This window comes from Vanrija pseudolonga, chromosome 1, assembly GCF_020906515.1.
Source record: "Vanrija pseudolonga chromosome 1, complete sequence".
Classification (NCBI taxonomy): Eukaryota; Fungi; Basidiomycota; class Tremellomycetes; order Trichosporonales; family Trichosporonaceae; genus Vanrija; species Vanrija pseudolonga.
The window spans coordinates 1069082-1096976 of record NC_085849.1 but is presented as its reverse complement, the minus strand read 5'-3'; the positions used below and the strand labels follow the sequence as shown (position 1 = coordinate 1096976).

General features: G+C 61.6%; 10 protein-coding genes across 12 annotated transcripts; 4 read left to right on the top strand and 6 right to left on the bottom strand.

Annotated features, from left to right (window-relative positions):
* Positions 1-454: 454 nt before the first annotated feature.
* On the bottom strand, positions 455-2805 carry CNN01560 (the record flags this gene model as incomplete). Of its 2 annotated transcripts, XM_062766866.1 has the most annotated exons (7): positions 618-750; positions 801-1913; positions 1951-2025; positions 2091-2177; positions 2321-2420; positions 2471-2558; positions 2593-2805. In XM_062766866.1, the coding sequence occupies 6 exons, from the start codon at positions 2798-2800 to the stop codon at positions 1191-1193; spliced, it is 1281 nt and encodes a 426-aa protein (XP_062622850.1). The 2 variants fall into 2 exon arrangements, with proteins under 2 accessions (XP_062622851.1, XP_062622850.1); XM_062766867.1 differs by lacking the exons at positions 618-750; positions 1951-2025; positions 2091-2177; ... (1 more) ...; positions 2471-2558; positions 2593-2805 and adding an exon at positions 455-581 and having other exon boundaries at positions 819-961; positions 983-1021.
* Positions 706-1016, top strand: LOC62_01G000435 (uncharacterized protein; the record flags this gene model as incomplete). The annotated part of the gene is made up of 2 exons (XM_062766868.1): positions 706-750; positions 801-1016. The coding sequence occupies 2 exons, from the start codon at positions 706-708 to the stop codon at positions 1014-1016; spliced, it is 261 nt and encodes an 86-aa protein (XP_062622852.1).
* Positions 2806-3261: 456 nt separating the features above from the next.
* LOC62_01G000433 (uncharacterized protein) lies at positions 3262-6455 on the bottom strand (the record flags this gene model as incomplete). Its single annotated transcript, XM_062766865.1, has 12 exons — positions 3262-3280; positions 3316-4460; positions 4497-4558; positions 4597-4714; positions 4751-4777; positions 4814-4917; positions 4954-4990; positions 5027-5080; positions 5120-5558; positions 5593-5996; positions 6046-6402; positions 6435-6455. 12 exons carry the CDS (start codon positions 6453-6455, stop codon positions 3262-3264), a joined length of 2787 nt encoding a protein of 928 aa, XP_062622849.1.
* Positions 6456-6643: 188 nt separating this feature from the next.
* yod1 (Ubiquitin thioesterase OTU1) lies at positions 6644-8221 on the bottom strand. The gene is made up of 9 exons (XM_062766864.1): positions 8167-8221; positions 7991-8111; positions 7546-7929; positions 7436-7490; positions 7311-7394; positions 7183-7260; positions 7122-7147; positions 6840-7070; positions 6644-6796 (listed from the first exon to the last, which is right to left on the bottom strand). The coding sequence occupies exons 1-9, from the start codon at positions 8173-8175 to the stop codon at positions 6774-6776; spliced, it is 1011 nt and encodes a 336-aa protein (XP_062622848.1). The 5' UTR covers positions 8176-8221; the 3' UTR covers positions 6644-6773.
* A 1747-nt stretch (positions 8222-9968) lies between these two features.
* Positions 9969-13472, top strand: LOC62_01G000431 (uncharacterized protein). Of its 2 annotated transcripts, XM_062766862.1 has the most exons (7): positions 9969-10225; positions 10277-11157; positions 11222-11293; positions 12109-12672; positions 12729-12802; positions 12850-12939; positions 13008-13472. In XM_062766862.1, exons 2-7 carry the CDS (start codon positions 10949-10951, stop codon positions 13142-13144), a joined length of 1146 nt encoding a protein of 381 aa, XP_062622846.1. In that variant the 5' UTR covers positions 9969-10225; positions 10277-10948; the 3' UTR covers positions 13145-13472. The 2 variants fall into 2 exon arrangements, with proteins under 2 accessions (XP_062622846.1, XP_062622847.1); XM_062766863.1 differs by lacking the exons at positions 9969-10225; positions 10277-11157; positions 11222-11293 and having other exon boundaries at positions 11320-12672.
* Positions 13467-14914, bottom strand: Arxes2 (Adipocyte-related X-chromosome0 expressed sequence 2). The gene is made up of 3 exons (XM_062766861.1): positions 14573-14914; positions 14156-14479; positions 13467-13818 (listed from the first exon to the last, which is right to left on the bottom strand). Exons 1-3 carry the CDS (start codon positions 14716-14718, stop codon positions 13698-13700), a joined length of 591 nt encoding a protein of 196 aa, XP_062622845.1. The 5' UTR covers positions 14719-14914; the 3' UTR covers positions 13467-13697.
* A 352-nt stretch (positions 14915-15266) lies between these two features.
* On the top strand, positions 15267-17541 carry grp78 (Endoplasmic reticulum chaperone BiP; the record flags this gene model as incomplete). The annotated part of the gene is made up of 3 exons (XM_062766860.1): positions 15267-15525; positions 15644-15929; positions 15985-17541. The coding sequence occupies exons 1-3, from the start codon at positions 15311-15313 to the stop codon at positions 17539-17541; spliced, it is 2058 nt and encodes a 685-aa protein (XP_062622844.1). The 5' UTR covers positions 15267-15310.
* Positions 17542-18092: 551 nt separating this feature from the next.
* Positions 18093-20457, top strand: spo6 (Sporulation-specific protein 6; the record flags this gene model as incomplete). The annotated part of the gene is made up of 3 exons (XM_062766859.1): positions 18093-18725; positions 18775-18979; positions 19082-20457. The coding sequence occupies 3 exons, from the start codon at positions 18093-18095 to the stop codon at positions 20455-20457; spliced, it is 2214 nt and encodes a 737-aa protein (XP_062622843.1).
* Positions 20458-20657: 200 nt separating this feature from the next.
* On the bottom strand, positions 20658-24020 carry CAS1 (putative O-acetyltransferase CAS1). Its single transcript, XM_062766858.1, has 4 exons — positions 23095-24020; positions 22334-23034; positions 22030-22293; positions 20658-21992 (listed from the first exon to the last, which is right to left on the bottom strand). Exons 1-4 carry the CDS (start codon positions 23802-23804, stop codon positions 20755-20757), a joined length of 2913 nt encoding a protein of 970 aa, XP_062622842.1. The 5' UTR covers positions 23805-24020; the 3' UTR covers positions 20658-20754.
* A 689-nt stretch (positions 24021-24709) lies between these two features.
* LOC62_01G000426 (uncharacterized protein) lies at positions 24710-27863 on the bottom strand. The gene is made up of 4 exons (XM_062766857.1): positions 26325-27863; positions 26222-26281; positions 25816-26184; positions 24710-25770 (listed from the first exon to the last, which is right to left on the bottom strand). The coding sequence occupies exons 1-4, from the start codon at positions 27665-27667 to the stop codon at positions 24771-24773; spliced, it is 2772 nt and encodes a 923-aa protein (XP_062622841.1). The 5' UTR covers positions 27668-27863; the 3' UTR covers positions 24710-24770.
* Positions 27864-27895: the final 32 nt, after the last annotated feature.

Sequence of the window (27895 nt, the reverse complement as noted above, 5' to 3'; positions counted from 1 at the left end):
GGCACGGACCAAGTCGTTTTGGCCGAGCCACAGAGCGAGCGAGCGAGGCGCGCGGGCCACTGCCGACGAGAGACAGTACATTCCAGGGCGACAGCCCCCGCTGGGGCCGACGCGGCAGAGCGCGGGGGCTGCTTGTGTGTAGGCAGTGTCGCCAACCCCGCCAGCAGCCGTGACATGTGGACCCGCCTGACAGTCTGCCAATAGGATGTCCTCCCACTGCACTCGTCACTGGCGGCTTGCGTGCAGGCATGTGGGGCGGGCGGGGGATGACGGCCGAGTGCTGACGTGGGGGTGCTGGGGATAGGCGTTCGGGAATGGGATGGGATCTGGTTCCGTGACTTTGCTCGCGTGTCAGGCGCATGGAGTACACGTGGCACCTTATCCACGCTCCCCGTTAGGCAGCTTCGGCCGTCGCTGTCTTGGCCTTGCTGGCAGCTGACTATTAGCGTGCCCCCTATTGGCCCGACTGAGCGCTGACGATTGCCGAGTCGTCGATTCGTCGTTGGGCAGAGTAGCCGCTTGGGTGGTGCATGACGTCGTGGGATGGCCGTGGAGTCGCCGCAAACACGTATAAAGGCGGGCTGGATCTGTCTGCTCTTCGACCATTCATCACAACAGCTCTCCACGCCGTCTCTCAGCTCGCAGCTAGCTCAGCTTATCCAAACCAACCCCTACCACCAAGCCCAACCCCCACCCACCCACACAATGTCCTCGTGCACCGGCAACCCCTCCGACTGCGGCTTCTGCGGCGTGAGTCCCCATAGCCCGCTCCACGACACCACCAGCTAAACACCCCGCAGTCCGCCCCCGCCTCGCACGACCACTGCGCAAAGACCGAGGTGACGGGCTGTGCCGCCAACCCCTCCTCGTGCTCCGTGTGCCAGGGCAACGGCTGCCTCGCGACCGAGTGCACCGGCAACGCGGCGACGTGCAAGGCTTGCTCGGCTGGCAACTTCTCGAGCTGCCGCCGCGCCGAGCTCACCGCGACTGAGGGCATCGACCGCCCTGCCAAGTAAGGCATTGTCGACAACAGCGACAGCCTCGACAGCATATCTGAGCACCAACGCACGATCATCAATCGCATAACGCATAACACCCAACAGCACCAATTGTATCGTCTATATGTACGGATAGGAGAGAGAGAGCTTGCCCGGGAAACTAGAAACTACTAATACGATGCGAATAACCACCTACAATGCCAGCTGCTCACGCGCCGCCTGGGCGCAGTATCCCTCCTCATCGGTAAGGATGACCCACCCGCGGAGCTTGGAGCCTGGCACGGTAATCTCGCGCACGACGTCGTCGCTGCGCACATCGTTCTTGGCGGCGTCGACAGCGGTCCCAAGCCACCCGAGGCGCTGGAGCACGTCGGCGCGCAGCCCAGCTGCGTTCTCACCAATGCCGCCCGAGAAGACCAGCCCGTCAATCTCGGCGATCGGCAGCGTGGCAAGCAGCTTGGCGAGGTACTGCGACACAAAGCCCATGAGGCGGTCGACAAACACGTCGTACGCGAGCTTGGCGCGCGCGTGCTCCGCCGACGTAGGGTCGTTGGCACGCGTCGTGATAGTCGCAAAGTTTGGCGTGCCCGCCAGCGCCGTCAGCCCCGACTTCTTGTTCAGGAGCGCCTCGGCCTTGGACACCTTGATGCCCGGCAGACCCGCGTCGGTCCAGTAGTCCTTGGTGTGGTGGAAGATGGCGGTGGGGTCGATCGTGCCGGTCCGCGTGCCGCCGACCAGGCCCTCGAGCGGCGTGAGGCCCATGCTCGTGTCGATCGACTTGCCGCCGCGAATGCAGGCGGACGAAGCGCCCGAGCCGAGGTGCGCGACGACAATGTTGAGGGTGTCGGTTGGCTTGCCGAGGTACGAGGCGAGGGAGCGGACGATGGACGCGTACGAGAGACCGTGGAAGCCGTACTGCGGCGTGTCAGCGTCACGACGACCCCGTACCCACCTTGCGGAGCGGAATCGGCAGCTTGCCATCAGGCGGCGGCAGCGCATAAGTGTAGACCTCGGGTGGGATGGTTTGCTGTAGGCACGTCCGATGTCAACTGCCGGCGGCAACGTGCGGGGGCCCGCTCGGGCATAACGTACATGGAAGAGCGTGTCAAAGAGGAGCAGCGACGTGTGCTGCGGGAGAACGTCGAGGCAGGCCTTGACGCCGAGGACGGCGTGGTGGTTCTGCGGGGGTTGTTAGCAGGTGGCAAGTGTCGTCGGTGGGTCGGCTCGGCCAAGGCGTGGCGCAGTCGCGGCGCGCCAGGTGGCGTCGTCGTCGACGTCGCCGCCCGCCCGCCGCCCGCCCGCCGTTTCTCACGCAAACGCACGTGCAGCGGCGCAAACTCGGACAAGGCGTCCATCTCGCCCAGCGCTTCACGGTGGTCAGCAGTCACGACGAGGCCCTTTGTGTTGGTGCCGCCGTGCACGCTGGGCGTGAGCGTCAGCTCGCCCCCGTCCCAGTCCCCGCGGCCACTTACATCCGGTGCGTAATGTACTTGATGTCGTCCTTCTTCACGGCGCCGGAGCGGGCGATATGGTCCAGAATCCACGGGAAGAGCTCGCGGTCTACTCGGTCAGCTGGGCCACAGCGCGCACTCACGCTCGACAGCGCCGCCGTCGGGCCCGGTCTGCCGCTCGTCCGGCCCGTTGTCCCACTTGAGCCGCAGCGTGACGTTGTCGCCCTTCGCGCCGATGTTGCTGACCGCGAGCGTGGCCACCGCCGCTAGTGGCGCCGACGGGGTTGCGGGCAGCGCGAACAGCTTGCCCTTTATGCTTGAGCTGCCGCAGTTGAGTGCGAGGATGTACATTGTGTTAATGGTGTGGGCAGAAGCAAGTTCGATGCGTGCGTGGATCTTAAAGTCGGGTGGACGCGCGGTTCGAGGCGTGCCGTGGCGTGACGTCAGGGATAGATCGACGCCGCTGCTCTTGCCGCCGCCGCACAGTTGCGCGCTTGATTGCGGCGGCGCTCGGCCTTCTTGTCGTGCTGTGGCGAATGGTGCGACCCAGACGACGTTGGTGGCAGCTGATAGGCGGGGCTGGCGGGGCTACTGCACCCCGCACGCCGCACAGACTTGGTCTTGATCTTGCACGGCCGTGTGGTGGAGGTGGTCCACTACTTGTTCCGAGCCACAGCCACCCTGCAACATGGAATCCTGGCCCTTCACAGGCTCTACATCACGCTCACCCCCTCAGACACACTCACTCATATACATACGTACACGACACTACGTACATTCGCTTCAAGGAGCACGAAACACGTCACAGTTAATTACGATCGCGAGTAGTCGCTGCGTGGGTCAGTGCTGAACAGATCGGGACCCACCTGGACGCCCGCCACTGCTTAACGCGTTCGTCAGAGCTGTTGCTTCGCTGGTATCTCTCGTATTGGCCACCAGCCCCCTGCTGGCCCTGCCCCTGCTGGGTCTGCGCCGAGGGGTAGTGAACTTGGTGGTTATAGCCCTGGTTGTAAGTGGTCAGATTGACCCTCCAGTTGGGCGGTGGGCCGCCGCCCATGCCTTGTCCGGTCATCGTCGAGATGAGCGAGTTGGACGTTTGTGGGCGCGCAATGTCTTGACCTGCTGCTGCCCAGGTTGGCGGGCGCACAACGTGAGTCCTCGCCGCAGCGGGGATGTGCGGCAGAGGCGGGTTACGCTCGTCGCTCGAGGCTGGAGAACCGCCCATCGACGACCCCGGGCGGCGGTGGATAATGTGCGGGCTGCGCGGGCGGTTCACCGACTGCTGCTGGTGCTGCTGTGCCTGCGCGCGCGTCGAGTCGACCGCCTGAGAGAACGCGCGGTACTCTTGCCACGGGGGGCGGGAGGTTGCCTCTGCGCGAGGTGGCTGTGGCGACCTCTGTTGGTAGCGGTCGGGCTCTGGCTGTGGCGTTCTCTGAGGCTGGTAGCCCGAGGGTGTCGAGTAGCCGTGGCCGTTGCCATCGTAGTCGTTGCCGTCATAGGCCCTCGAGTAGTAGGTATCAGAACGGTCGTGGCCGTGTTGAGCTCGCTCGCGACGGGGATCGTGGTGGGGGTCGTGGCGGGGGTCGTGGCGAGGATCAGCCGAGTGGTGTGGAGCGTACTCCTGGCTCTGGTGCGACCGGTGCTGTGGAATCGGTGTCGGCTGAGGCTCATATCCATAGTTGTTGGCGGGCGTAGGCTGAGCCATGCGCTGGTTGCTTGGGGGACGAGGCGTGCTGTATTCCTCGTGGCGCTGGGGGGTCTGCTGTGGGTTATGGTAGATCGTGTTGGTAGGCGAGCGCGGGGCGGCGGGGCGAGGGGCAGGGCGATACCTGATGCTGTCCCACTCTGCCTGGGAGGTGGCAAACACCGTAGGCATGTGGTACAGCCTGTCGTCACCGAGGGAGCGGAAGGGGTCATTCTTGGCCTCGCCGAGCGGGGTTGAACGGATGGCAGTCACCTTGTTCTTGATATCGGGCCCAAGCTCGTCGAGCTTGGCGATGTACTTGCGGTCCTGGGAGTCAGCTTCGAGAAAATTCGGGCAGCTTACCTGCCCGGCGACGAGGACGATCATCTGACACTGGTAAAGGCTGCCAAGCATGCCCAGCTGAGCTGAGCGGGTTAGAAACTTGCACAGCAGAGCAACCCACCCTTGATCTTGGTTGACGCGCCAAAAGACCCCGAGACGTCCGAGAGCGTGGTCAAGTCCCAGGAAGACAGCCCCTCGAGGAAGTCGTCGATCTGGTTGTCATTCTTGACCCACCCAACCTGCCGTCAGTGGGTACCATGACCACCATCACCCACCTCCTTGAGCTGGTCGGCAACGGTGGCCTGAAGTCAGCTCCGTCTCTCCCTTCTGCCACTCACCGCGTCAAAGTAAATAACGATAACGACCCTCGGGCACTCGCCAGGGTTCATCATGCTATACAGCTTCTCTGCGCCCGCCTTGAGCGCGTCGGCGTACTGCGCGCCTTGGGGGAGTTAGCTCCACACGGGGTACCACTCACCTCCATAATATCCCTGTCTTAGGAGCTGGGGGTCGAACTGCCAACGTTAGCGACGCCACACAGGCTCACGCACCATTCGTGCCTCGGCCTCGACGAGCACGAGCACGAACGCCGTCGCCGTCGCCTCCTTGGGTCAGCTATGCCCCGATAAACGGAAACCACTCACGCCCAGCTGCGCCTGCAGCGACTTGTTCTCCTTGTGCGCCATCTCGAGGTCGTGCTCGAGCACGACGTACCGCTTGCCCAGCTCCACCGTCTTGAGGTTGAGTCGCGCATGGTCGGCTACCGACTCGACCTTTGCCTTCTCCATCGCCTCGCGCAGCTTGCGCTCGGCCTCGTGCCGGCTACGCTCCTCCTCGAGGTCCTTGTTTGCCTGGTCGCACTTGCCGTGCACCTCCTGGAGCTCCTTGGAGACGTTCTCCAGCTGGGTTCGGAACACCTCCAGCAGCCGCTTGCTCTCCGCCGACTCCTCGAGTGCCTTGCGCTCGCACACTTGGAGCTCGTAGTTCTCGAGCTCGAGCTGCTCGACCTTTGCAGTAAGCTCGGCCGAGGCTGCGCGGGCCGTCGTCTCCTCCTCCTTGGGGGGGCCGGAGGCACACTTGTGGCTGCGAGTCAGCGCCGATCAGAACCGCCACATACCTCTCAATCTCCTTATGCACGCCCGACGCAATGCCACCGAGGTCGTTCTCGAACCGGTAGAATGCAGATTTGAACTCGAGCCACAGTGGCTCGATGGACACGAGCCGCTCCAGCGTGGTGCCGAGGGCAGCAGGGGTGCTTGTACCCGACGACGATGGGCTCAGCCCCGCTCTCGCCATGAGAGAAGTGATCGTCGGGGCGGGGCTTGGGGTGCGTGCCCGCTCGGTGGCTGCAACCACGATGAGATCGGCAGGGGTAGTCGCCGTGTCGTCAGCAACGGGGCTAGCGGGGTCCGTAACCTCAGCGTGCTGGGCAGCTGCGCACTCGGCGACGAGTGCCGCAAGCTCGTCCTGCCCGTCCTCCTCGCCTTCCTCTGCCGTCGTGATGAGCGGGGCAAGCTCGACCTGGAGCAGTCAGCTTTCAGAGCTCAAGGAGTCACAGCAGCTGACGCACCGGCGCCACCGTGTCCGAGTTCTCCTCGACCGGAGGCAGGCGAACAACAGGCGCCTTCTTGGCATTCTCGGCGCCCTCGTCATCGTCGCCGTCGACGTCAACGTCAGCAATAGTCGGGGACGGGCCCCGCCGGAGCACCGGCGAGCCGGGCATCTCTCTCGACGGCCCGACGAGCTGGCGCGCGAAGAGCTGCTGCAGCTCGTCGACGGAGGAGGTGAGGATGTGGTTGTTGGAGGGCGGTGTCGCTGGGACTGGGGTAGGCGGGGTCGGCGGGCTGACTGGCGGCGCCGTGCGGAGGCTGCTGTCCTCTGCGGCGGGGCTGCGCGCCCTGCTCGACGGCCGGCTTGGGGGCAGCGCCTGGGGTCAGCTCTGCGCGTTGTGCTACTCACAGGCAGCTCTGTGGCCTCCATTGTGGGTGTTGTGGTTATGCAGTTTGTGAGGTGAGACGCGACAAGAGTGGAAGGGAGGGGGGAAGGAGAATGGGAAAGAGAAAGATGATCATCAGTGCTGTCAGCTTTCTGCGTGTTGATTGACGCGACGAGGGGCGCAGCGGCACACCCCCCACACGCCGGCACACACACACACACACGGCACACGGTGAGGGAGGAATAAGTATCACATATCATAACAGGTAAACAGTAACAACCAGCCGGGGTAACAGCATCTATAGTCGAGAGCCAGAGAGAGAGAGAGAGAGAGAGCCAGTGTTCGAGTGAGCACAATTACACCTAGTATTCCCCAAAGTCGACGTCTGGCGGGTCAGTAGAGTCCCCGTGACACGACCCAACACTCACGGCCCGTCATCATGGCATGCTCGCGCGCGCCCTGCTCCCCCTTGAGGCCGAGACCGCAGACGCCGCACTTGAGGTCAAAGTTGGCAGTGTCGGTAAAGTAGTGGCGCTTGCGGAGAGTCGTGACGAGCTTCTCAGCCGTCGGTAAGATGTCGTCCTCGTTGACGGGGAAGACGGTCGTGTGGAATGACGGCGGTGATGTCTCGAGCGGAGAGAGCGTGATCGCGTCGTAGTCTGCGGAATGGTTAGGTCGCCGCATCGGCCGCCTCGCGTCTAACGACTTACGGATCCCAGAGTACACCAGCAGACACCTAATCAATCAGCAACGCTCTGCGGACATGCATACCTCGACTCATAGTTGCCCTCGCCGAACCTGTCGCACCGGCCAGTCGCGACGTCAAACGAGCAGATCTCGGTTTTGTAGCTGGGACGACTGCGTTAGTCATCGTTCCCGAGTGGCGAATGAGCACTCACTGCTGGGCAAAGATGGACAGCTCGATCGCGCCTCCCCAGGTGTCCTTGTGCAGGATCTTGGCAATGTACTCGTCGCGTGGCCGTCTGCAGCGTCAGCACCACCAACGCAAGCTACCTTGACCCACCCCAGCATCACGTCCGAGTAATTCACCGGATCAGCCTTGATGGCATCGGCGACCACTGGCAGGTGTCAGCAAGCACAGACCTCGCACGCCACCACCACCACAATACCGACCTTTTCGCAGGTTTTGCGCTGCCGATATTCCGCCCTCAAACACCAAGCCGATCGCGGAGAAGAGACACGAGTTGTCGTCTGGCACCACACGGAGCTGGAGATACCCCGCATCGAGGCCGGGGAGCTTGACCGACTCGGACGCCTCGACGGGGATGTCGCCGTCCTCGAGGGGCGAGAGCTGGGGCTTGGGGGCGGGCTTGTCTCTCGGCGGTGACGGCGCCGACAGGGCCGCGTCCTGCTCCTTGACGGATGGGCGACGGAGGCGCGGCGACTTGATTGTCGGCGGCACGGCGGTCACGATAAGCTGCTCGCCACGTGTGATGGGGATAGTGGACAATCTGCCCGCCGTGTCGGGCAGCGGCTTTGGCGGGTAGCCGTACTTGACTGAGCGTGTTAGCCGCGGAGTTTACATGTCATGTAGATGGTTGATGCGGGGACGACGCACTTTCCTGCTCGCTCGGGGGAATCTCGGTGGCCGAGAAGATTAGGACGCGCAGGTCGGCGACCCCTTGCGTCTCGGGGTCAATCTCGAGCGTCGTCACACCGCGTGGGTGTCGCAGCCTGACCTGTGGGGAGATGCATGTCAGTCGTGTCTCGGGCGTGGTGGTGGTTGTGACCTACTGGTGTCATTGTGGGCCTGTTTTGGATTTAAAGGTGGAGGTGAGTGTGAGTGTGATGATGTTGTTGTCGAGATGTGAGATTGGAATTGTGTGATCGCTTGTGCCGTGGCGTGTGGTGGCCATTGCTGCCTGGCTGGCTGGCGGAGTGTGCGTTGCCCACCCGCCCAGCAACTTCCTTGAGGAATGGCACATACTTGGTGGGGCTCCATTTGTATTATTGTTATTATTTATGACGTCTATAGTGCAGTGTGCAGTGTGTCATTTTAGGCGTGCCGCATCATTGCCCACCCCCTAATGCTATCCCGTGCCATCCGAGACCTAATCGGTTCATTAGGCACATAATGTTTCATCCACTCGCAAGCCAAGACATTGAGTGATTGCGCGGCCACAACAGACTAGGGCGTTTTGGTACGGAGCGATTGGGTGGGTGATACCTCCGTCCCTCGTGCAGTGCCATGCTCTTGTTACAGACCTCAACGTTTCTCCTCATTACGGCAACCCGCCGCAGCCTGCAAGAAACCCCCTCGTGTCGCCGCCGGTCTCCGCTGCTGCTGTCGCCGCCGCCGCCGCCGCTGCCAGTGCTCCTGCTGCTGCGCTGGGTGCAACTTGTGACCCGCAACCTTGCACCTTTTCAGGACCTTTGTTTCTCCAAGGCACACAGTCTAAACCTGCATTGGCGTCGGGCAGTGAACCCTACACCAGTTACGACTACCCTATCACGCACGCACCCCACCGACGCCGCCGCCGCTGCTGCTGCTTCTCCTGCCGTCTCACTCCTGAACAAGTACGCTCTCTCGCAAGGCGCAGCACGGCACGGCCCACTTGTGACTGAGTGGGGGCAAGAAGCATGCCTCTTGGCATGCATATGTGCGCTCCGTGTCGCTGCGACCCTGCCGCCTCAGCGCCATCCTCCCACTGCTCTAGTCACGCGCGCCGCCTCGCTCACGCCGCCCAGCGCCACTCGTCCCCGGCGGCTGAGCTAACTGGTGCTGCTGCTGCTGGTGTCGCTCGCTCGCTCGCTCGCTCGCTGCTGGTTGATGGGTGTGTGCGTCGCAGCTCTGCTTCGCCCCGCTGCGCCGCTAGGCTTTTGGCCCGAGGACAGTCATCGTCATGGACGGTGCGAGGCAGCCGTGTGTAACCAACCGCAGCCGACTGCTCCCCTGACGTGCTACCTTGAAACCCTTTGTCAGAGAGAGGCCACACGAGATAGCGTAGCCCTCGGTCGGCGTGGTGCTTTAAGCCTCCCCCCCTTCTGCTCCGGGTGCTGCGTGCTAAGCCGACCGACCTCCTGCCAGCCTGCGAGCCCGACTGGCTTGGCTTGTCGGCTGCGGAATCCAGCGACCGCTGCCCTGCCCCGATAGTGGTGTTGCCCTTGCGTGTCGCGCACGCACAACGAGTAGCTATAACGGCTTAGCCCTTGTCCCATGACGCCAGGTGATTACATCCACTGCGCAGCTACCCAGCTACCCTTTGCATCCCAGCACATTCTGCCAGACGACACACACATTGTCCTGCGCGCCCATCTCCCGCCTCTTCACAGAAGGAGGGGGGTACATAACCACCCCAAACCTGAATACGAAGGGTGCCAAGAGGGTGAGGGGGCGTCGTCCTGCGCCCGACAAGGGGTAACAGTGTTACATCCATCGACACGACTTTGATCATTGCAAGAGGTTCATTCCATAGCCCACTCGTTGCCTTGCACCTCGTCTCGTCGGGTCGGGCAAACCCTTTCATGGCCACTTGCTTAGCAACTACTTCTTCGCGCCATTGCACTTTTGAATTATTTCAACCCCTCTGACAGATATCTACTGGACTTGGAAACTGCCTTGTCCTCGTCTCGTCTCTCTCATTGTGACTCTTCTCGACGTACCGACGTACTACAAATAGGTCATACACGGCGCACCTTGCTGTTTTGTGCATTGCGGCGAGCGGCGGAACCATTCCATTCCCCTCCGCCACCGTCTTCCTGTTGTGGAATCTCACACCTGAGAGGGAGAGGAGGGTTTGGCTTTTACAGGGTATCTGTAATACCTTGAGTCATCGGGTCAACTGAAACCAAGGTAGGTCCAAACCCAAACCCAAGAAAGGCCTTCTCTTCCAACACGCAGCAGCAACACGCAGCAACAACTCGCACCCATTCTCAATCATCATCTCTCAGCTTCCATCGCAAAACTATCCACCTTTGTGTCTGCCGGCTCTAGTCGTGCCCACCAGTCCAGCAGCAACACGCCCTGGTCGCCGGCAGTAGTCGTGATCAACTTCCGCTCGCACACCACCCAGAGCACCCTTACGCCGCTGGCCTATCAACATCGTCCCTCGCCTTTCCCGCCCCCTCCCCTTCCTGCCTGTCTTGAATCCCCGTTGCCAGCCCAGCAACACATCTCAACCACGTCGCGACAGCGACATCCTCAAATCTCTTCTACACAAGCAACGCCCAGGCGCGCGTGCCCAAGAAGGAACGACACGAGCGTCGATCCGTCCTTCCCTCCGATACCTTCCCTCCCAGCGCCCGCCCACGAGAGCTACCGGAAAGCGGCGCCCCCCACCCCACCCGTGTTGACAGGGGCGTCACCACGCATCACGCGCCGCCGCGGGGAGTCCATTTGTATTTGAACGAACCTTTGGCCTCGTCATCAACGTCGCGTCCTTCCTCACACACGCCAGCATCCAAAAAGTACGACCAGCAAGGAGAATCAGCCCGACGGCTGCATCGCACTGCGCGAGCTCTCCCCCCCCCTCCGCCCCAAACACGCCCATCGTCATCGATCACGGCAACGGCGGACATGGTCTCCTTCATGTCTACCACGTCTCGCGATCTCGTGACAGTCACTGGGCAAGGAGCTGCAGACTCGTATTCGCAGCCCCAGTCGAGCAACTCGTTCGAGTCTGATGACACTCCGATGACCCCACCGGACCTGCACAATCTCGACGATCATTATGGCGCACCGGCGGACACGGACATCGCATCCGCGTCTTATGAATCTCACCCAAGGTACGCACAGGCCCCGTTGCCATGCACACACGTTGGAGGGCGCCGCACTGACTCGTTTGCATAGTAATGTGACACCCACGTCGTCAATGGTAAAGAGAGATACAGCACACGAGACTGTTGGAATCAAGCTTGTCAGGTGAGTTTAACGGTTGTTGCCTCGTCTGTGTGCACCCCATTCCACACCGGACAAGTGTGTGCCTCGTCGTGATGCTGGACGCTTGTTTTGTGTATACTACATTTCAGTCCTGGAATCCCATCACCCGCTCCCCCTCTTCTAGTTGGGTTGGAGCTAGCGACTTGGGCGGCAACCACTCCCATCCTCCTCTCGCCTGCCAACGGCGATGCACAAGCTAGACGGGTGCCCGAAAGCCTGTCCCTTTCCCAGGGTAAACTTGCGTTTTGGAGGGAAGGTCGTAAGCCCTGAGCCGCCACTCGTTTGCCCCTTGTGCGCCGGTGTGTGCCGTCGTGCCGTCGTGCCGTCGTGCCACCCCCGCGCCCGGTCAACTGGCACACGCTAAGGCCTGTTTACGCCTTGGGTAGTGTGTTTGCCACGCGCCTGCCTGCCCGTGCGTGCGTCCTTGGTGGCAATGCTGCGCAACTTGGACACGCGGCAGGACCAAGACTCCTCCCCCTTGTCTCCCCTTTCCAATCTTCGTTTTGGGATTGTACCCCAGTCGGTCGTTACCCCGGGTTTTTCCCTTGGTGCATGACGTCAGGCATAGTCGCCGCACAGCGTTGAGGATACACACCACCCCCAAGCACATGTTTCCTTGGCCACGCGCGCTGACACACACGCCTACTCCTGCTACCACTACTACTCGCCCTAAACCACAAAATAATACCTCTTGCCACCAACACCAACGCTTCACTTTTTCACTTCTTTTCTCTTCTTCGTCAACCTCCATCGCCTATCATGATCATGGTCTCTCGGCACCCCATGACACAATACAGTCATGGACAGGACAACACGGCCTCGCTACAACAGTGGGCAAGAGATCACACAGAGTGGACAACCGACAATGCCGCCTCTGAAACTCGCGTGACTGAGCCTGTGATCTCTGCCCGCAGTCGAGGAGCTGCAACAGTTTGCTCCATTTCCACGCTATCCCCTCCGGCACTCTACCCGCTACCAACGGCACTACCAACCGGAGCTCACCACCATCACCGAACAAGTTCGCTCGTCAACACGGTGCCAACACCTATCGAGCATCATCGTGCATCAGTCATTAGTTCTTCGTCGTCGGGGTCGGGATCCTCCAACGGTGGCGGATCAATAAAGGCCGACACTCCACCCCCGCCACGATGGGCTCAACCTCCAGCAAAGATGAGCTCGTACTCTGGCCGCGCGTCGTCATTTGATAACGGCCCCGAGCGTCCCGACATCGACTTTGACCCCGAGCTTCTAGAGGGACCTGCCGGCGAGTGGATTGAAGTCATCAAGGGAGAGTCTGGCCGCATTGCCATCAAGAGCACTTCGTCGGTCTACGAAGTCATGGTCTGGCTCCCAGGCTTCCAGTGAGTCCGCCCGAGACGTGGCGCCGCAGAGAAAGGTTAATTGACCGTCCCCAAAGACTCGACGACATCACCATTACGACGCGACGCAATCAAATGTTGCATATTGTGGCGGACCTGTGGGATGAAAATGGTGGGTTTAATGCGCATGCCTTGGCGAATTGGTGTTGACTGCGTAAGACCATGCTCAGTGGGAGATCAAACTCGGTGACGATGCCATCATGACGTCTGTCCGCGCAAACTTCAGTGGTAAAGTCCTGCGCGTTACTGGTGAGTGCCAGCTCGGGATCGCTAGCTTGGCGTGAAAACCAAGGTGCGTTGCTGACCACCACCAATAGTCACTCGTGCCGAGCGATTTGTAAGGCCCGCCACCAGATCATCTCGGTCTGTCCGGTCCAACAATTCGAACGTTACAATGGCCTCTGCACAGGCGCCAAGCTTTACCGCCACCATGGGCAGCCATGCGGCCGCGTAAAGTCCGATTCGCGACTCGGACTTGCCACCGGTTTCCTTTCCGTTCACTTCAGACGCCGAGAGCCGACATCTTTGGCGCTTCGCCACGGCGCAGCCGCTCCATGCACCGCCTTCTCCACTTGAGGATCAGCGACCCTCCCCACATCGACGTGCGCGCCACCTTTCGGCGCCACCACGGCGATCTTAACGCCCCCATCGACCTGCACAGCTTTTGGCACTGGCTCCGTTTCAGGACGGGCTGGTGCCAGGATCTCACAACCCGCACCACCGCCCCCAATCCCATCTCGGTTTTCTCCAACCACACCCACCACCACCACCACCACCACCACCACCACCACCACCACCAAGCGACCGCTCATCGGCGCTTGCCTATAGTTGACCTTCCTCATCCTGTAGCAACAAGACTTTTCTGTGCATTGCCTAACCGAAACCACCCTCAGCGCGCAAGCTGCACCCCATACCTCTATGTCCCCAACACTGCATCTCATGTCTGTATGGGTTAATGCACCGAGCTGCCTACGCAAACCTATTGTACACAATGCCACTTTTCAACTTTATCGCTTCTTGTAAGTGATGTCTACTGAGCCCTGGGCCTCTGCGGCGATTCCAGAGGTGAGAATGCCGACGTAGGGCATGAGCGAGTAGTGTAGTGTGATGTTTGCGTTGTCGACGGTTCTGGTGGTGTCAGTGGCGAGGCGCGGGCAGGGAGGGCTGCGGGAGGCGGAGGGGAGGATGAGTAGCGTCGAGAACAGCCGCACAAGGCTACGGCATAGCAGTTGATGGATATGCCGAGCGAACGAGCGGGGTTCCATCTCGTGGTGGTGCCAGCAGTGAAGCGCCCAGATCGCTGTCCAACTCGATGGCGTCTAGCAGAACGAAGACGGGGCATCGAACACAGTAGGGCCTAGCGGAAAGGCACAGTCTCGACGCGGCAGGACGACATTGAGAACGCCGCGCCGACGCTGGCCACTCCCTCCCGTACTCTCCAGCCCAATATCCACGCCAGACTCACCGGAACGACCCAGACGGGTTCCGCCAGTGGTAGTGGCTCCTGCTCTCGGGCACGTTGAGGCGGGGGTTGCGCATGACGCGGGGCTTGGTGTTGCCCTTGCCGACGGCGCGGAAGTCTGTCGAGTCGGCGCGCGTGATGATGCGGTCCCAGAGCACGGCCTCGTGCGCTGCGCCGGCGTGGTCGACGTACGCCGCCGTGAGGTACAGATAGAGCTGCTTGGTGTTGTAGCTCGTGAGCAGGGGCGTGAGGTCCGTCTTGACGCTGAAGCGCAGCGAGGCAATGTCCTCCTCGCGCGCGGCCCAGCGGTTCAGGCGGCCGCGCTGGCTAGAGGCGGGGGTTAGTAGGAAGTAGGAAGTAAACGAAGGGCATGCATCGGCATCGGCCGCGGCTGACGCCGCTGCCGCCGCCACCACTCACACAATCAAGTCGCTGACTGCAATCTTTCCCACCTCGGGCACGGGCTGCGTGAGGAAGCTCGCGAGCGAGATGAGCGAGAGCAGCACGACAATGAAGGTCGTCGATATCGACCCGAAGTGGTTGAGCCGCTGGAGCGTCGAGTACATTCTGGCAAACAAGAAGTGGGTGGCGGCCGTGGTGTCGTGTCGTGTCGCGTCGTCGTCGGCCGAGTCGTCGTGCTTTTGCCTTTTGTTGTTGCTGGCACTTGCGATGCGTCGAGAGCTCGGTGAGGTCAGTGACGCGGTGGTTGACGGCGGTCGGTGGTGATGACTGGCGGCAGGCGTCCAGCGTGGCGAGTGTAGTTTACTCAGGGCATCCACGTGGGCCATTACGCCGGCCCCACCCAAATTGAATTATATTGTTACTAGCGGGAGCATTCTCGAAGGGCGTGGAATAATAATGCTGGGCGCTGGGCGGTTGGATGCGGTAAGCAGTGGCTGGAAAGCCTGCAACGTCAGTTGGAATTGCCGCCTGGTCCCGCACCCGCCCGTGTCCCCTGCCGCCGCCGCGCGCGCCGATCTGGCTCGGTCGCGTTTTACTTGCGCTGCGTGCGCCACGTCGACACCTGCCACGCTGGCACGGACTGGACTGGTACACGCTGCTACCCCCACCACACCCAGCACCTAAAAGTCGAGCAACCCCTTTGCTTGTTCGCTCCCATTCTTCTCCTTCTTCCACACTCCTTTTTCCTTATTCACCATGGCATACCCCCGTGCCACCATCAGGCCGCGGAGGAGCAAGCAGGCTCAGGCCTCGGCATCGCTCCTCTCAAAGATCACGCTCGTCTGCTGCGTCCTCCTCGCCATTGTGTGCTTCCTGCCCGTTGGCAACCAGGTCCGCGCCGCCGAGCAGAAGGACAACGACTACGGAACTGTTATTGGTATCGACTTGGGAACTACCTACTCTTGTGTTGCGTGAGTTTTTGATTTGTACCAGTGGGAGCGGCACGGCACGGCGCGTTTCCGACTCGACGCGTCGGGTCGACCCCCCACCCGCCGACCCGCGAGGGACACGTCGCTGACCCCACTACAGCGTCCAGCGCGGCGGCAAGGTTGAGATCATCGCCAACGACCAGGGAAACCGTATCACGCCCTCATGGGTCGGCTTCACCGAGGACGAGCGCCTCATTGGTGACGCGGCCAAGAACCAGGGAGCCCAGAACCCCACCAACACTGTGTTCGACGCCAAGCGCCTGGTCGGCCGCGACTTCAAGGACCCCGATGTCCAGAAGGACCGCAAGCACTGGCCTTTCGAGATTGTCAACAAGAACGGCAAGCCCATGATCCACGTCAAGCACAAGGGCGAGTTCAAGGACTTCGTAAGTTTGCCGCCTGCCTGCTTTGCCCAAAGTGCGCCGCTGACACATCCCCCAGACCCCCGAGGAGATCTCCGCCATGGTCCTTGTCAAGATGAAGGAGACCGCTGAGGCTTACCTCGGCCACAAGGTCACCCACGCCGTCGTCACCGTCCCCGCCTACTTCAACGACGCCCAGCGTCAGGCTACCAAGGACGCCGGCACCATCGCCGGTCTTACCGTCCTCCGTATCGTCAACGAGCCCACCGCCGCCGCCATCGCCTACGGTCTTGACCGTTCCACCAAGACCGAGTCGCAGATCATTGTCTACGACCTTGGAGGTGGTACTTTCGATGTCTCGCTCCTCTCGATCGAGGACGGCGTCTTCGAGGTTCTTGCTACCGCTGGTGACACCCACCTTGGTGGTGAGGACTTTGACAACCGTGTCATCGACTACTTTGTCAAGCAGTACAAGCGCAAGACTGGCACCGACGTCACTGGCAACCAGAAGGCTCTTGGCAAGCTCCGTCGTGAGGTCGAGAAGGCCAAGCGCACTCTCTCTTCGCAGATGTCGACCAAGCTCGAGATCGAGTCGTTCGAGGGCGGCAATGACTTCTCCGAGACTCTTACCCGCGCCAAGTTTGAGGAGCTCAACATGGACCTCTTCCGCAAGACCATGAAGCCCGTCGAGCAGGTTCTCAAGGACGCCGACGTCAAGAAGGAGGACATTGACGATGTCGTCCTTGTTGGTGGTTCGACCCGTATCCCCAAGGTCCAGCAGCTCCTCAAGGAGTTCTTCAACGGCAAGGAGCCCTCCAAGGGCATCAACCCCGACGAGGCCGTCGCCTACGGCGCCGCCGTCCAGGGTGGTATCCTTTCCGGCGAGGAGGGCTCTTCGGGCGTTCTCCTCATCGACGTCTGCCCCCTTACCCTCGGTATTGAGACCACTGGCGGTGTCATGACCAAGCTCATTGGCCGTAACTCGGTTGTCCCCACCAAGAAGTCGCAGATCTTCTCGACTGCTGTCGACAACCAGCCCACCGTCCGCATCCAGGTCTACGAGGGCGAGCGTTCCATGACCAAGGACAACAACCTCCTCGGCGAGTTTGACCTCACCAACATTCCCCCTGCCCCTCGCGGTGTCCCCCAGGTCGAGGTCACCTTCGAGATTGACGCCAACGGTATCCTCAAGGTCTCGGCCGTCGACAAGGGCACCGGCAAGTCCGAGTCCATTACTATCACAAACGATCAGCGCCGTCTCTCGCCCGAGGACATTGAGCGCATGGTTCAGGAGGCTGAGGAGTTCGCCGACGAGGACGCCCAGCAGAAGAAGCGCATCGAGAACATGAACGCCCTCCAGAACTTTGTCTTCACCCTCAAGTCGCAGCTCAACGACGAGAAGGCCCTCGGTGGCAAGCTCGACGCGGCTGACAAGAAGACCATCCTCGACGCTCTCAAGGAGAAGCAGGACTGGCTCGACGCCAACCCCGACGCCGATGCCGACGAGTACCAGGCCCAGCTTGACGACATTCAGGATGTTGTTGGTCCTCTTACCTCCAAGCTTTACGCTGAGGGTGCCCCTGGTGGCGGCGCTCCCGAGGACGACGGCTCGTCGTACTCTCACGACGAGCTCTAAGTACCTGAGCTGGTTCATATTGCATAAATCCATAGCAAGCATGCAGCATAGCATGACGAGATACCGAGGTGCCGATCGCTCGCGAGTAACTAGGGCCCACAGGGGCGAGACTGGTACTGATAGCCTGGGGGCAAGGCGCTGAAGAGGGGCAGGATAGGCTACATGAGAGTACTAGAGCAGATGTTTTTGTGCATAAACATGGGTTGCGGATGTTTGTCTCCTCGAGCGAGTGCTGCTGTCTCAAAAATCGACCACGATGCAGTGTTGACGTCAACTTCAGTCATGTTGTGTGGCCTGAGTGGGTGACGGCGGGATCAAATCCACGTGTTGAATGTTTGAACGAGGCTGGACGCGCCTGCCCTTGAAGGCGTCGCAAAGTTCCTGAAGGGGGAAGCGCTGGCTGGCACGCAGCAACGGCACACACACACAAACTGCTGCAACCCAACATTGAGCCATCATCACCACCAAACCCATCTCACTCAGCCCACCACCTCCTCCTCTCCTTTCCCTTCCTCCCACTAGCCTCACCTCCCACCCACACACCGGGTTCTATGACGGCCATAACTAGAACCCGGACCGACCCCCTCGCAGCACACAACCCCGCCCATGGCCCCCTCGCCCTCCAGCCCGCCGTGCCCCCGCCAGCAGCAGACGTGTTTGGCTCTGCCGCCCCCTCAAAGGCCGTGGACAAGATGAACAGCCCGCGCAAGGCGGCGCCTGCCGAGCGCTTCGTGTCGAGCAAGGCCGCGCTCGTCGACGGCAAGCGCGCGCCGCCCGCGGCCACGACCGCCGCTGGAGAACCGCGCGCCGCGCTCGCCGGCGTGAACCTCAATGTCGGGACCCTGCAGAAGCGCCTCCAGACGGCGGCGCGCCCACACGCAAAGTCGATCCCGCAGCCCGCCGCCGTGCCAGACGTGTTTGACACCGAGCCGCCCCGCACCGGCGCTGCTGCTGCCAGCGCGCTCGGCAAGCGGCCCCGCGAGCGCTCTGCGCCCGCGACATCGTCCAAGCGTGCCCGTGCCGAGGCGGCAGCGCTGGCGGCCAAGAGCCACAAGCACGAGCAGGAGCAGTGGCTCGCCAAGTGGCAGAAGGTGTTCCCGACCCTCGTGTTCCACTTTGAGATTGGCGCCGAGGAAGGCGTCGTCGGCCGGAACCTCAACAACCGCGTGCAGCAGATGGGAGCGGTGAGTGGGATTGTTGGTGGGGGTAGAGCTCGCACTGATGCTTCGTCAGCGCGTGGACCAGTTCTTCTCACAACGCGTGTCGCACCTTGTGGTCAAGGGCGGCGCGTCACCACACAAGCCCCGTGCTGCACCATCGCAATCAAAGCGCGTTGCGCGTGAAGCAGCGGACACGAACCCGTTCTTGGACTCGACGGGCGTGACGGATCTAGTGCAGAAGGCCGAGAAGCTAGGGATCAAGGTGTGGACAGTGAAGAGTGAGTGGATGTGGGTGGAGGCTGGCCGGCGTACCGGGCTTGGATGACCCGAGCTTGGAGAAGCTTCTCAGCTGTGCGCGTCGTTGCTGACACTTTCTTCAGAGCTCACCGACATGCTTGACCAGCTGGCACCAGTGGGCAACGCCGCTGGCGACTCGCTCTCCCACCTGCTCGCCGACGAGAAGATCCACGGCACGCGCGAACGCGACTTTTCGGCACCGCGCCCAGACTTCTACTACTTCAAGCCTGGAAGCAAGTTTTTGCTCATCGAGGATGCCACGGGACGCAACAGGCCAGTAATGGTCAAGGAGTACAACTCCAAGGACCACAAGGAATGGCCCTGCGTCCACGAGCACTTCCTCCGGCTCACGTCGTCGTCGTGTTTGCCCACCTCGGCTAGGTCCGACAACATTGTCAAGGATTTGCGAGAACGCGCCCTGTCGCTGTACGTCGACCGCGTCCCCTTCCGCGGCGAGGAGCCGCCGCAGCCTGCACTCAAGCGCTCCCAGTCGCTCCGCGACCTGTCCCTCACGTCGTCGCTTCCTGAGGCTGAGCCGTACCTCAAGGCATCGGGCAACAGTGTGGTCATCACGTCGGCGATTGCATCGACGTCAACAGCCAACACGACGCCAGGGACGTTTGTCGGTGGTGTGCCGCAGCTCGGCGCGAACAAGGACCGCGCCATCATGCAGATGAGCAAGCGCGTCCAGGTCCTCAAGGGCAACGCGCGCCTCGCCGCTAGCAGCAAGAAGCTGGCTGGCGGTGTCGAGAACCGTGACCCCAACGAGGCCGGCCCCTCCACGTTACGCCGCCGCAAGTCGACCGGCATGGACGCGCCCACCCCCCCCGTCAAGGAGTTCCTGTCGCAGAACCAGGTCGTCGCCATGCTCAAGCAGCTCAAGGCACCGACGACCATGGCCAAGCCATCATACGACGAGCGCGTCCGCAATCGCGAGCTCGTTGACACAGGATACAAGCGCAAGGACCAGGACACGGCGAGCGGGTACTGCGAGAACTGCCGCGTGAGATACCAGGACCTTTCGTTACACGTCGCGTCCAAGAAGCACCGCAGATTCGCGACCAACCCCAAGAACTTTGTCGACCTCGACGACATGCTCCAGTGTCTGCAGAGACCGCCGAACCCGGCCATCTGCTACGAAGTCGACGTCTGTCGCCCCTGCTACAAGCTGCACGACAAGGACAAGCCGTGCGGACGGTGCATGGACGACCCGGAGGTCTACTCGTCGCCCCCGCCCAGCAGTCGCGGGAGCAGTGTGCACGGCAGCGCACAGAAGCCGCGCTACGACGTCGAGCCGATGGACGAGGATGAGGAGGAAGACGACGACGAAGAAGAAGAGCAAGACGAACAAGACTTTGAGAACGAGGAGAGCAACATGGACGAGGGCGCAGAGGCCGCTGACGGGTGGGTCGAGCCGACGACGATCCAGCCGCTCGCTGTCGCTGCTGCGGGCGCATAGTCGCCCCGGCCCCTGATACCCACACACCCCCAGCCCACGACACACTCATTGAGACGATTGCCTGCCCGGCACTTTTGGCACCAACACTTGGTAACCGTACAGCACTTGTCTCCAGCATTTTGCGGAGAGCGCTTTCATGGAGCGCTTTTGTTGATAGTTTTGACATGTATTAGCATTGCACAAAAGGCAGGCCGAGATGACACGAATACTCTATTGCATCTGCACTTCTACTCTACGCATATCCCGAAAATGTACAGTGTATGGGAGACACTCGCTACGCTGTCGTCATGTACACGCTCAGTAGAGCCAGTTGAAGATCCAGAGGGCGACAAGCACGAGGCCGAGCTTGACGCTGTTGTGACGCTCGGCGAGGGAGAAGACGTTTGTGAGGAAAGACAGGGCCGTGTAGTCTGACCACTTGCGGGTGTGCGTGTACGCGCCTGACGACGTGCCGGCGCTGGGCTCGTCAGCCTCCTTGTCCTCGGTCGCCTCGCCGTTGCGGTCCATGAGGGGGATGCTTTCTGGCGCCGCGGCGCCGTCCTTGGCCGCCTCGCTGGTAGGTGCCGTGGCAGGTGGGGGGAGGGTCGGTGCCTTCTTCTTGCCGACCGACCACTCTGTAATGTCGCCCGTTGCCCCCGACACCTTGTACGAAAGCCAGATGAAGCACACGGACGAGATGACGAGGTTGACGGGACGCCACTTGGTCGCGGGGAGCACGAGGAGGATGGCCTTGGTGTCGGACGCGAGCCAGCCGTGGAACTGGAGGATAAACGTCTCGAGCGAGATGGTGCCCACGAAGCAGAAGAGCTCAGACGAGCACTGGCGCAAAAGGGCCGAGGCATTGCGCAGCACAATGTACGACAGGATGGGCACGATCGACACCATCGCGTTGTACTGGTTGTACTTGAACTTGTGGAGCTGGAGCTCGAACCAGAAGTACCACACAAAGCCGAGCACGCTGGCGCCGACGGCGGCGAGGCGCGCATTGTTGAACCAGGCGCGCTCGGGGATGCCCCACTCCTTGGCCTTGATGTAGGCGTAGGCGGCAAACATGCCGCCCCAGACAATGTAGAGGTCGAGGCTGACTCGGAAAGACCACTCCTTGGCCGACCACTGGATGCGGAAGATGAGGTTGAGGACCTTGAAGATGCCGGCCATGAGGAAGGTGTAGTGCATGAAGACCGAGTGGAGGGCGGCAAAGAAAAGCATCTTGGAGACGAGGAACGCCGGGCGGTCGTTGTACTTGCTCCCAACGGCCATGACCGAGTAGATGATGATGTACCAGTACGAGACCAGAGGCGCAAAGTAGTAGAACGCATAGTCGGTGTTCATGGTGTAGGGAAGCACGACCGACAGGAGGTTGAGGCGGACGAGCACCATGGCGATACGCTGGAAGCCAAAGTCGGCCTTCTTGTAGTAGAAGAAGAAGTGGCCGTATCCCGTCATGAAGAGGTAGGACGCGACGAGAATGCGGATCGAGTTGTAGATGCCCGAGATCTTGGACGCGCCGAAGAAGTGGTAAATTAGGATGGCGACTGGTAGGTTAGCGACTGGCTCGTCACGCGAACCTACTCTGCATCCAGCCCTTCCACTCGTCCGTGAGGTCGCGGTTAAGGAAGCCCAGATCCTTGCCCTTGTTCTTGATGGTCAAAAGACCGGCAACGAGTGCGAGGACAGTGAGCGAGCCGAAAATGTACGCGTCGTAGTCCTTCTGCTCCTTGTTGAAGATGGTCGTGCGGTCAGCCAGGAAGAGGTAGACCATGGCCAGGCCAAAGGTGCTGATTGCCGATGCGGCCTTGGTCGAGGGAATGAGGCGGTGGACAAAGGAACCAGCGGCTGGGGAGAGTCAGGCAAACGTCACGACGGCACAACTTACGAATCTTGGACGCAAAGACGTAGGTCACGGGTGCCCATACGCCGAGGAAGAGGAGGATCAGAGCCTGGAGGGGGCGGATAGTCTTGTATCGCGCACAGCAGGTGCCCTGCTGGCCCTTGTAGCGCAGCGCGTCGTTGCAGCGCCAGCCGAGCAGCAGCTCGGCCTGCTTGTTGACAATCGTGTCCGAGTAGTGGAGGCCGTCGGTGGTGTGGTTGTCAATCAGCAGGTCGTTGAAGACGGAGGGCACGACGATCGGGGGCGGGTTCTCCTTGTTGAGCCGGCCCTCAAGCGAGGCGTTCATGAGGTCGACGTTCTCGTGGCTGATCACCTTGCGCTCGGCGGTGAGCTTGTCCTCAACCGGCTTCATGACAGGCAGGAAGATGACGGCGTCCGAGAGGCCAAAGTCGTGCGAGGCCTGGCGCGCCTCGATGTTGCTGTTGTCGGGGAGCACGCCGGGGAAGAGGCTAAAGTGCGTCGTCTTCATCGAGTCCCATGGCTGGAGGATGCGCGCGCGCGGCGTGCCCTGGTTGGCGCGCAGCTGGTCAAACGTCTTGCGGGTCATCGTTGTCCACGCGGGGAGCCCACCAGAGCTCGGGTGCCGGAGGTAGTGCAGTCCCGAGCCCATGACGAGCAGCGAAGTGGGGTTTGCGGGGGTGGTGGAGAGGAACTGGGTCGTCTCGGTCGAGTTGAGGAAGGGGTCCCTGGTGAGGGAGTCAGTCCAGCTCGACAAACAGCAATCAGCCATTCATTCCCCCACTTACCACCAGAAATCAATGGTCAGCGCCGCCGCGCCGCTCTTGGGCGCCGGCGAACCCTTTGCGTCAAACACCGCGACGCGGTTCGTGTGCTTTTCGCCGCCGTTGACCTCCCACGTCTTGTCGTACGGGTTGTGGACCTTGTTGGTCGCGTTGGCGTTGACCGAGCGCACCGTGGCGAAGAAGAGCTGGCGGACCGACGAGTCGCCGACGAACAAGATGCGGCGATCGCGCGCGCCGGGCGAGTGGGCGCCGGGGGACGAGAGACACGACGCGAGGCCGGCAGCGCCGGCAGGCTTCTGGTAGCACCCTTCTGGCTGCCAGTTCTTGTACGTGCCCGGGTCGAGCCACTTGCCCTCTGTGAGCAGCGCGCCGCAGTGGTACGGGTCTGCCCAGTCGAGGAAGGCCCAGCGGAGCAGGTTGCCCAGCACGACGGCCGCGACGACCGTCGCACACGCGTACTGGTACCAGAGGGGATTGAGGCGTGCGGCCTGGGCCGAGGTGCGCGCGCCCTGCGGCGACGGGGCGGGCATCGTGTCGCTTTCGCTGGCGGTTGTGCGGTGGCCCGACTGGCGGCGGTGGAGCTCGGACGCGGCGCTATGGACCTGCGTGGTAGACGACGAGTCTAGAGCTGCTGCTGCTGATGCTGTTGCTGCTGCCTTTTCAACGTCGAGTGGTGGTGAGGAAGACGGAGGCGTCTGCTTTCGCGAGCGCATCGGTCAGGGCGCCGCGTCGGTGGGTTTGGGTTGGATGCTGGCAGCAAGCAGGCAGGCAGACGGGCGAGCGGGCTTAGGGACGCAGCATCAAGCCTCTCGGTACGTGCGCTTGCGCTCGCTTTCTCTTGTCCGCCCTGAGAGAGGCTGATGCTTGCTTGCTGGCGGGCGACGAGGCAAAGAAAGACACGAGAGTCAATCTAATGTATACGTTGCTGCTGCTGCTGGTGGGAAGAAGAGTGGTTGCAAGTTATGTGCTGCGGTTGCGGCCATGTAGTCTGTGTCTGCGGCGCGGCATGCGTCGAGTAGCAAGGCTGCAAGGCCCAAAAATACCCAGCCAGGTCAGCCTTTGAGACGGCAACTTCCTGTGTGCGGTGTCGTGTCGTCGTCGTCGTGTCGCCTGCCGCCGCCTTGCCGCCTGCGCCGCGTCCGCCGTCCGTCCGCCCGTCCATCCACTGTTCTTCCCACCGAAACGACCACGGGAGCGCGATTGAGTCCTGGTTTCATACCTCGCCTCTCGTCGCGCTGCGCGTTGCGCGTGCGTACTCAAGTAGACTCTACGTCAGGGCACAAGTTACATTGTTCGACATTGCGCGCTAGTAAGGCTTAAGGCGGCCAACAAGGCACTCGAAATACATCCAACTCATCCACTGCAACTCTTTCACTCCCTGCAGGATCAACCCTTACGTCCATGGCAACAACCGCCATTAGTCGTCTGCTCGACTTGGGACTTGGCACACTCACAAACAGGTCCTGTCAAGGTCCTTCCGTTCAATCCCGCACTTGTATACGCACTACACTGACCTCCCGATGCCCCGCAAACACCCAGACACCATCCAAGCCGCCGCCGCCATAGGCACAACCTATAGACATGATGCATATTGTTGCAGACAGGCATACAAGAAACAGGCAGTGTCTTGCCCGCTCGAGCCCACTTTTAGCCTCCCTCCCCAGACGCCACACTCCGTCTCACTTGTCCTCTGTCAATAGGTAACGCACAATACTGCTAACCTGCTCCCCCTTCTTCACCATACCCTCGAGCACCTTGACACGGCGCTCAACATCCAGGCGCTTCTTCTCCTGCTCATCCTTGCCCAGGTTGAGGTACTCGAGCACCTTGCCAGCAGCAGCCATCGCCTCGCGCGTCTGCTCGGGGTACGGCGCGAGAAGCTCGGCCAACTCACCCTCGCGGGCAACAGGTGGTGCGTCGCTGGCAGCGCTCGGCCCAGGCCCGCCACTCTCGAGCTCGTCCTCCATCGCAATCCCATCCAGCACCTTGAGAACCTTCTTGACAAGGGGGTCAATCCTTGCCGAGGTAAATCCCCGTGCGTGCAGGGTTTTCTCAAGTTCGCGTCCAGAGATTAGGGCCTCATCGGTGGCGTACAGGTCATCCTGCAAATGGCGGCGGGCTTGGTCGAGATCTGTCGCAACAAGGCACGTGTGGGCGATCCAATTGGACTGGTCATGCTTGACAAAGACGTTCTTCACGAGGTTGATCTGGGCCTCGACCGTCTTGTGGCTCAGCTTGACAGGGACCACCTCTTGAGGTGCAGTGACCGCCGAGTTGGACGCCGCCGGCTCGTCTGTGCCCACGGCCGTCGCCGCCGGCGCAGGCGCCACCTCTGTGCCGGCCAAGGGCTTTGTCTCGGGCGGTGATGGCTTGGGTGCGAACGCGGACTCTTGATCATGTTGGGCGGTCAGAGGAGTAGGGGGAAGTGGGTGAGGGGGATGAGAATTGAGAAGCCTGGATCCCTGGCCTGTCGGTGGCGTCGTGGCTTGGGTGCGGTCCGCATTCGCCGCGGTAGTAGCGCCGGAACTTGCGTCCGCGCTTTCGTTGGGTCGAGCAGCGAAGTGAGAGTCGTGAGAGGGTAACGACTGTTCAATGGGTGTGCTTTCAGCGGTGTCAGAAGGCAGATCCGAGCGGCGGCGCTTCTTCGGTGACGGCGTTGAAACCGCTGATGACGCGGGGCTGTGGGTGTTAGGACACGAGTAGTGCCGATAAGATAGTACGCACGGTGAAGCAAAGGGCTTGGCATCTGGGCGCTCCTCGACCGTGCGCTCGCGCTTGCGGTTTGCGTCAGACTTTGAGCGTTCATTAGCCCGACGTCCGCCGATGGCATAGTCGGGGAGGTCAGGCAGGTCTTGCGCGACGCTCAGCGGCACGAGCCGGTCAGCGTCAGATTCCACCACAGTCAGAACGCCAGACCATCCCTTCCAGATGACGAGATCCGGCGCATTCTCAATGGCGAAGGGCGTGTCGAGACGGAGAGGTCTGCGGTGCAGGGCGGCGACAGCGGCAGCGCCAGAAACGGCGGGGTCGTCGTAGGCAACAAAGGCAAACCGTGGCTTGACAGGGGGAATGGAGAAGATGTCGACGGAGAGGCTGGGCGTGAGTCTGTGGAAAGTGACAGCCGACTTACATCTCGCCAAACTGGGCAAACAGGATGCCGAGGTCCTTTGCAGAGACATCATCAGGGAAGCTGGTGGGTTAGCAGGGCGTAACGAGATCATCGAGGGACCCACTTGGTGACACAGAGGGCTCCAGCACGCGGCTGAATCCCCTCGTCCTCAGGCTCATGCTCGGCAGCCGCAGGGGGCGCTGGTGACTGGGCCGCAGGGGGCAGTGTAGGAGCCGGTGATGGTAAAGGCTTGGGGCGGTTGAATGGAGACTTGTAACGCGAAGGGTCGGCGTCGCCTCTCTGCCAAGGCCCCGCTTCTGTGCTGCCGCCAGGTGCTGGCTCGCCACCACCGGGACGGTTGTAGATCTCGTCGATGGTGCGCTCCTTGCGACGGCGGAGGAAGCTGTTCGACGCCGCCACCGTGGAAATCTTCTCGGCCAGCGTCAAGCCCTCAACCTCACTGTTCTTTGGGAGGTAGGCAATCGTCATGTGGGCCTTGAGGAAGTCGGAGCAGAGCTCGCGCCACAAGGCGCAAAACTTGATGCTCTCGGGACGAGACGACGTATCGATGCTCACGATAGCCGCAGGCGAGTTGGTGAACAGAACAAACTCGTGTGACATTGGTTTTTGTGTCCGGATCGAGCTCTTGAGCTGCTCGGCAAAGCCTTCCACCGCCTTGATCATGCCACCGAGTTCGGTCCCGAGAGAGTCGGTCATGCCAACACAGGTTCTGAGCTTTGCGCCGGACATGCCAGAGTCGATGACCCACTCGACGCCCGCGGCCCAGCCCTCACCGCCGCGGTTCGAGCCGTCCGAGTACCACACCGACGGCGTCATTTCCGTCTGGCAGATGGCCCTGTGGATGTCGATCGCGTCGTTGGGGTTGACGGCTACGTACTTCGTAATCGGGAGGTGACTTGGCGGGAGCTCGTGAACCGTGGCGGTATAGCTGCCAATGTTGACTGTGGTTGCAGGCGTGAGCAGGGGCAGGTCATGGGCTTCGCCGCCGCCGCCGCTGCCGCCGACACGCGGAGCGGGCCTATGCGGGGGTGGCGGGAGCGGGTGGGAGGGAAGCGAGTGTTTTGGCGCCGAGTACGAGGGCTGCGAGGGCGCGCTGCTGCGGATCTGCGGTGCGCCCGGGTCGTAGGCAGACTGGTATGGATCGTACACGTCCTGGTCGAGCGACTTGCGCGGCTGGTCGTAGGGGTAGTTTCCAGGAGGTGGCGGCAGTGCTGGTCCGCTGGGGTTGTACTCGTCGTACGGCGAGTGGTTGTGGAAAGTGGGGAGTGTAGGTGGCGGTGGTGGAGGGCCGCCGCTGAACCCGGCCGATGGGGGGAACGGAGGAAAGTTGCCTGCTGGGGGTGGGAAGGGCGGAAACTTTGGCCTGTTGTCGCTGTACGAGTTGTTGGCGTACGGGGGCGGGCGGGGTGGGTAGCCTCCTCCTCCTCCTCCGTTGTAGCCGCTCATGGCAGATGAGGATATTAACTGGTCAAGTCAAGAAGCAGTGTTTCTAGCTTAGTAGGGGCTTAGACGTGGGTTGTGTGCAATGAGTAGGGTGTCCAAGAATGGGAAGGGGTGGTGGTCAGCCGTCGACGCAGATGGGGGAGCGGTAGGTGGGTGAGGTGGACGACGAGGCGACGAAGTGACGAGGATGGGAGAGGAAGGAAGAGGGAGAATGGGGATTATCAGTGTTAG

Excerpts from the sequence above, each read along its gene's own strand:
- yod1 (XM_062766864.1), bottom strand. Across the intron at positions 7,491-7,545 it reads AGCGCAAAACCTGCGAAAAG|TGGTCGCCGATGCCATCAAG; the intron begins GTCGGTATTGTG and ends GACACCTGCCAG. Across the intron at positions 7,261-7,310 it reads CTGTCCATCTTTGCCCAGCA|CTACAAAACCGAGATCTGCT; the intron begins GTGAGTGCTCAT and ends CAGTCGTCCCAG.
- LOC62_01G000426 (XM_062766857.1), bottom strand. The coding sequence starts at position 27,667 with ATGAGCGGCTACAACGGAGGAGGAGGAGGAGGCTACCCACCCCGCCCG. Across the intron at positions 26,282-26,324 it reads GGAGCCCTCTGTGTCACCAA|CTTCCCTGATGATGTCTCTG; the intron begins GTGGGTCCCTCG and ends CTAACCCACCAG. Across the intron at positions 25,771-25,815 it reads GCCAAGCCCTTTGCTTCACC|CCCCGCGTCATCAGCGGTTT; the intron begins GTGCGTACTATC and ends TAACACCCACAG.
- LOC62_01G000431 (XM_062766862.1), top strand. The coding sequence starts at position 10,949 with ATGGTCTCCTTCATGTCTACCACGTCTCGCGATCTCGTGACAGTCACT. Across the intron at positions 11,294-12,108 it reads GTTGGAATCAAGCTTGTCAG|TCATGGACAGGACAACACGG; the intron begins GTGAGTTTAACG and ends GACACAATACAG. Across the intron at positions 12,940-13,007 it reads TAAAGTCCTGCGCGTTACTG|TCACTCGTGCCGAGCGATTT; the intron begins GTGAGTGCCAGC and ends CACCACCAATAG.
- CAS1 (XM_062766858.1), bottom strand. The coding sequence starts at position 23,804 with ATGCGCTCGCGAAAGCAGACGCCTCCGTCTTCCTCACCACCACTCGAC. Across the intron at positions 23,035-23,094 it reads CTGACCATTGATTTCTGGTG|GGACCCCTTCCTCAACTCGA; the intron begins GTAAGTGGGGGA and ends CTCCCTCACCAG. Across the intron at positions 22,294-22,333 it reads CGTCTTTGCGTCCAAGATTC|CCGCTGGTTCCTTTGTCCAC; the intron begins GTAAGTTGTGCC and ends GACTCTCCCCAG.
- Arxes2 (XM_062766861.1), bottom strand. The coding sequence starts at position 14,718 with ATGTACTCGACGCTCCAGCGGCTCAACCACTTCGGGTCGATATCGACG. Across the intron at positions 14,480-14,572 it reads GCAGTCAGCGACTTGATTGT|CCAGCGCGGCCGCCTGAACC; the intron begins GTGAGTGGTGGC and ends CCCCGCCTCTAG. Across the intron at positions 13,819-14,155 it reads AACCCGTCTGGGTCGTTCCG|AACCGTCGACAACGCAAACA; the intron begins GTGAGTCTGGCG and ends TGACACCACCAG.